This window comes from Tachysurus vachellii, chromosome 6 (assembly GCF_030014155.1).
Source record: "Tachysurus vachellii isolate PV-2020 chromosome 6, HZAU_Pvac_v1, whole genome shotgun sequence".
Taxonomy (NCBI): Eukaryota; Metazoa; Chordata; class Actinopteri; order Siluriformes; family Bagridae; genus Tachysurus; species Tachysurus vachellii.
Window position 1 is genome coordinate 10,626,135 of NC_083465.1, and position 6,650 is coordinate 10,632,784.

The 6,650-nt window shown below is 40.2% G+C and overlaps 1 protein-coding gene across 1 annotated transcript; it reads left to right on the forward strand.

Annotated features, from left to right (window-relative positions):
• Positions 1 to 3,069: 3,069 nt before the first annotated feature.
• Positions 3,070 to 6,132, forward strand: six2a (SIX homeobox 2a). Its single transcript, XM_060872139.1, has 2 exons — positions 3,070 to 4,082; positions 5,284 to 6,132. Exons 1-2 carry the CDS (start codon positions 3,523 to 3,525, stop codon positions 5,615 to 5,617), a joined length of 894 nt encoding a protein of 297 aa, XP_060728122.1. The 5' UTR covers positions 3,070 to 3,522; the 3' UTR covers positions 5,618 to 6,132.
• The last annotated feature ends 518 nt before the right edge of the window (positions 6,133 to 6,650 follow it).

A 6,650-nucleotide genomic window follows, 5' to 3' on the forward strand; every position in this document is an offset into this window, starting at 1 on the left:
CAGGCTTAAAACGCATGTTTATCAACCATCTGTCAGGAATGATCAAAGAGATATTTTCCTACATACTGATTGAGTTTTATACTGAGTCTGTGTCCGGTCGGTTTTTTACTGATGCTTTTTTTTTTCTGTTTTGAACTTATGATCCTCTACAATCATCCTCTCCTAATGCGCATATCTATATTGATTACAGCAGTGATGTGTTGCGTTCGTTTTCCACTAAAATTCATACTGACATCAACCGTCTGGGATTAATTCATGTTCTCACCGCGGAGCATGACATTGCTGCAGGAATGTAACTCATCAAGCCGCTTCCTCGCTGTCAAGCGAAGCAAAACAGCATCCTGTTCGGGCTGCTTGCTTGCGCTCTCTGACAAAGATTTTTTAAAAATCCCATCTTGCCCTAATCAGTCCAATTAGCAGAGGTCGTCGTGTGTGCGCGAGGGTTAGTGCCGGGAGGTTGTGAAAACAGGGGGGCGGCTATTAGTCGAAACGCGATCCCCATTCATCAACGCTGTAATAATCAGCGGCGTGCAGCTCTCGGGACGCTCTGATCACAACGATCCGTGGAAACAAGCTGTTTACAAACACTGCCAAGACGAGACGAGTAGTCCTGATTGGCCATGTCACTGCCACGCAGTCCGAGTTAGAGTAAAGGGTTGATACTTCCCAATCAAACTCCTCTATTATACATCCATTCAAAACCCGTCTGTCTCAATTAGGCACGATTGAAAGTGCACTCTGTTTGCTTTGGACCTTAATCGATAGGTCAACAAAAATCTGTACCTCTGTTTGCAGTGAAGATGTGGTCATTAATTCCAGCTGATGTATGTTAGTCTTCCTGAAGGACAACGTGTTACTTAAGACCCTCAAACGTAAGCACGTGGACAAGGATTCTTTTAATATTTTACTGATTAGCCACCTGTTGATTTATTGGAACATGGTTAATTTAAAAAATATAAATATAGAATTAATATTTGATATTTCATGAAAATAAATCTTTGGTATACTTTCACATCTGTCCGTTAAGGTTTTGTTTACAACACCGTAGTTTGTATAGGCTACTAGGGGGACAAAACTCGTACATTAACACCCCAAATGTCAAAATAATAGGTTTATTACATGGATTTTCGAAATTTCGTTCAGATTTCTCACGAATCAGCTCAAGAAAAAGTGTTTGTCTTGCTTAGATCTATTTAAAGAGGTTATAATATTAGACGCTGTCTTAATCTTAATGCGTAGCAGTAGAACTTAAAGAGCATATACATACTCATGCATAGGTAATTTTTGTTGTTGTTGTTATTATTATTATTATTGTATTATTATATGCATATGTTGTTGTTGTTGTTATTATTATTGTTGTTATTATTATTATTATTATTATTATTATTATTATTATTAGCTTGGTTACACGTTATTGGCCTATATTAAGGTGGCAGGTCATTATTAAATGTATATTAATAACTGTTCAGTTAAAAAGACCGTGTGTGTGTGTGTGTGTGTGTGTGTGTGTGTGTGTGTGTGTGTGTGTGTGTGTGTGTGTGTGTGTGAGTGTGTGAGTGTGTGTGTGTGAGAGGGAGAGAGAGAGAGAGAGATAGTGTTAATAATATAAATTTAATAGACATGACACGTTGTGTATAGATATTTTAAAGACTGTAATCATTTTTACCTTTTATGTTGCATTTTGTAGGTTTTACAGACATGCGCCTTGTTTTCAGTAAATGAGTGTACTGATGAAATGTTAGATGGTGCTGGTTGTCTCTCCTCGCGCCCACATCACACGCTTGCATGGCTCCACAGCACGTAGAAAAATCAAACAAGATTGGCACAACTTTTTGATCCTTCACTCATCGACCTGACATTTCCCCTGCAGGCGTCAGCGATTTTATAATTTCATATGACATGTGACTGCGCCCAGTCTTCCTTCTTGTGGTCTCAAAGTTGCATCGTTAACTAGACATCAGAGAGCATCACTGTCGAAGCACTTTTCTCTGCCGTGTGCGCGAGCGAAGGAGTGATAGTGAGTGTGTGAGACAGATCCACTGGCTGGTGTGAGACGCTTAGGGAACCGTTCACAATTGCGCATTATTGAAAAATAGATATTCTTCCGGCACAACACAATATCCCGAGATAAATTAACAGCAAATGTTAATTAACATATGCGCAGTAATTTTAAGCTCTTTAAGTTCGGTTTTACTTTTTTTAAAATACGGATTCCGACAGTGTTATTTGCTGCTTTCTTACCACCGGTTTAATCCGATAAAAAGGTCAGTTCTCATAAAATTTCAAAGATAAATGGACCATTTGGAAAAAGCCATTTAAGTAATAGCCTGCATACTTGACTTACCGGTAGAAGGCGTTCATAATAGAGTTCCCTGTCCACTTTGTCCGCATGCTGTCTAACGGAACCTCTGTCCTCTGTAAAACGCATAGATATTTAATTCTATCTTTAAAGCGCCATCTGAGCTGCGAGCGGTTTCCGCACGTGCGCTTCATGCCCAGTACCTGCGCTCTAAAGCCTGGGCTCAGATTTACACACCATTTTTGCTTACAGGCCTATTATTTTCCAGAGACTGCTCAGTATTCACATAGACACTGTTATTTCATATCAATAATATGAGAAATATTTTTTTAATTTTCTGTGCATAAACTGTGGTCATTTCGAGTGCTGAAGGGACAGTTTATCTGTATGCATGTGCTGTACCTAAAGGATTGCTGTGAAAGTTATATTATCAGATAGGATTTTATATGTAAACTTAGCTTAATTTATGCACGCACAATGTGTAAATATGCCTATACATTTATGTAGGTTTTATGTAAGACGCAAGTGGGTTTAAAAAACAGAGTCTGGGTTTGCATTAGTCTGAATTCTGTGAGTGCAGAACTTTCTCTACGTCTTCCTTTTTTCTGCTGTGGGCGTGACCCTTCTGTGTCGTGCGCTCTTTGGTTACTACAACTGTCCGTCAAACCCTGGACTTGAAAAAATCTAATATACAAAAAAATCAAGGCTATTATTTCTATCGGTGGGCGTGTTTTAAATGAAGGGAATAATCAGTCAGGCAGTCCAGGGAGCCACCTCAAAGCATATCGGGTTACTTTGAATGACAGCGTAGCCATGGCGAATAATTTGACTAAAACTATTGTCTTATCCTCGCCGTCCCTGGGTCGGATAACCAACCAATCAGAGTTCACACAATCGGTTTTCTTGCCAGCTTAGAATAATATTATTAAAACGAGCGAGCGAGCTTAGTAGTCGGGAGAACGCTATGCTGAAACGGCACAGAAAAGACGGCGAGCTACTCACTCGGGAGGGAAAAGTTTGTCTCGTGGTTTTTAGATGGATATACGGTTTGTTACTCTCGCCTGAGTGGATCTGAAGTATCGGGCCCACTCCATTCGGAGAAGGATTTTATCGATATTCGAAGACGTTTTGAAATTGTATCGTTCATGGACTTCCACCGCCTTCTGCTTGAGAATCGTTGTCCTTATCGATAACTCTGACGAAACATTTGTCAGCAACGAACCATGTCTATGCTTCCGACTTTCGGCTTTACGCAAGAGCAAGTGGCGTGCGTGTGCGAGGTCCTGCAGCAGGGCGGCAACATCGAGCGCCTTGGCCGCTTTCTGTGGTCCCTGCCGGCTTGCGAACACCTCCACAAGAACGAGAGCGTGCTCAAGGCCAAGGCCGTAGTCGCCTTCCATCGGGGAAACTTCAGAGAGCTCTATAAAATCCTCGAGAGCCACCAGTTCTCGCCGCACAATCACCCGAAACTACAACAGCTCTGGCTCAAGGCGCACTACATCGAGGCGGAGAAGCTGCGTGGACGGCCGCTTGGAGCCGTGGGCAAGTACCGAGTGCGTAGGAAGTTCCCGCTGCCCCGGTCCATCTGGGATGGCGAGGAGACAAGCTACTGCTTTAAGGAGAAGAGTCGCAGCGTGCTAAGGGAATGGTACACTCATAACCCGTACCCTTCACCACGGGAAAAGCGCGAGCTGGCAGAAGCCACCGGCCTGACCACCACTCAGGTCAGCAACTGGTTCAAAAACAGGAGGCAACGCGACCGCGCGGCGGAGGCCAAAGAAAGGTAAAGAAAGTACATCGTTATTCATTTTAATGACAGAGTGGATAATGTTACCGCTAAAAAGCTTGTTCAAGACCACAAAGCGATGCAACCGAGTAGAACTCTGAGCAAATATCCCCCAAAAGTACTGACTGTTTCGGTATTCACTAGGCTGAACCAGAACACGATTTGATAATTAAATTGAATACATTTATTCTTCGAGCTGTTTTTTAATAAGTAGGCGGGGAATTATTTTCTTATAATATTACTTAACCAGATATATGAATATATTAAAGGGGTAGGAGTTGGGTTGTCAAAAAGACTGCGCTTTTATAAACTTCTGCTATTTTCAGTTGTGCTGATTATTATTTTTATTATTATTTTTATTATTATTATTGTTATTATTATTTTTGTTATTGTTAATTATTATTATTGTGTACTTTTACTACTACTACTACTACTACTACTAATAATAATAATAATAATTACAATAATCTCAGATGATCGAGTATGCACACATTGACAACCATAGCTAAATCATATTAATATAAGAAAGTTGTATTATTGTAATTGGCTTTAAACTGAAACATTTAGGAGGGTTTTGCCGAAGCCTGCATGCTCATTCATCACCCTTTATTTCAGCCACCCGAGAGATAGTGAAAATACAATCGCACATAATAAATCTAGTCATTATAAGCTAGATGTATTTATTGGCGTCGTTTACTTATACACAAATTGATAGCACAAGATAACAGTGGGTTTGAATTGTATAACTGACGAATGTCTTTGATGGGACATGTGTAGGCCTCATCTTTCACTTTATGTCATGATTAGCAGTCAAGTGTATACATTTTAATAGCTAAGAATGCAGTATGTAAGATTTTAATAATTCAATCAGACCTAATCACTGAAATTAAATAAAAGCAGAAAACAGTATATTTAAATACCACTCGAGGCTGAACTGGCAACTCAGCTGCTGGTTTGTTATGTTTTTCTTCAGCATTATTACCATATATATGCCTCAACAATAACATACTATATTATGAATAAATCCTGTATATATTTTCTAGGTTCTGCTTTTAGTTTTATTTTAATAAATTATTATTTTTAGTTTATTTATATCCAGACATTTTCTGAAAAGTTTCCTGGCTCTAAACGTGCACACATTTAAGCGTTGGTCTTTCTGCTAAAGCCTCTCCCCTGTTTTTTCCCCCTGTTTGTACAGGGAAAACAACGAGAACTCCAACACGAACAGCCACAACACACTTACGTCGTCCATGAACGGAAACAAGACGATGATGGGCAGCTCTGACGAGGACAAAACCCCGATCGGAACTCCAGATCATACGTCGTCGAGCCCAGCGCTACTGCTCACTTCCGCCTCCGGCCTCCAGCCTCTTCACGGTCTGGGTGCTCCGCCGGCGCCCAGCGCAGTACCAGTACCAGGCGCTATAACTGTACCAAGCGCGGACTCACTGCACCACCAACACCACCACCATGGCCTGCACGACACCATACTGAACCCTATGGCCTCCAACCTGGTCGATCTGGGCTCTTAAAATACAAAAAAGCTAAGAGCAGGACGCTTGTCGACTGCAGACTTGTGGAGCAAAAATACTGACAGGGAAGGTATTGACGGTGGGAGAAAATTGTGGATGATGTTTTGGATGGCCTACACTCAAAGCCAATAAAGAGGGTCCTTGATGAGGTATTTTTCTAGAATGTAGACTAACATTATGCTCAAAGCCACGGAGCTACAAAGTCTTAATTCTTGTTTTCGACGTCGTTATTCCTTCAGATTTCGACACATCCGTGACTTCTCGGTCATATACCCCATTTGTTTACATGTTTTCTTTTTCAAACGCCATAGTAAGTTTCCTTTTGATGGGGTGCCGTCATATGAAGTGTTTTATTACCAGCACATCGATTATTAAGCTTAGCTTCTTCTTTTTTTTTTCCTTTTTGGAAAGCGTCTGCATGTAAATCTTTGCGATCAAGTAATAAAATATAAGCCCGATCCCATCAAAGTTTCATATACCATTTACAATAAAAGCTAATGTGCATTTATTGATAACGGTATGTGTTTGCATGGTTTTGTTTTCACATGAGTTTGGGAATACAGGATACAAATTATATCAAACGAGAAAGTCAGCCACATAATATTATAACATATTTACTAATATATATGTAATATTATAATATAGTTACTAATATTATAATATAGTCACTAATATATTTCAGACCTGGTGTGCTCGTCCTTGACCTTGCACCTGTCTAAAATGACTTTATGAAAAATTAGAAATGATTCTACAGCAATATACTTACAGGGTTTCAGTAGCAATACGCATGCTAGTTGAGAGCACAGTGTGACCTGAGTGTCAAAAACAACATGCTTTCATTTCATAGTCGAAATTTTCCTGAACACTCAGTGAGATTTGTGCACTCCGACTGATCACTGGCTAATACTGGTTAAAACCCTCATTGTTTCCAGCTAAGACACATAATTAAACGTTTATTAGCGGAAGTGAGGGTAGTTCTATAAGCACACAAATCTCCTTCCTCAGTGTTACAGCTAACTATATGCTGAACTGT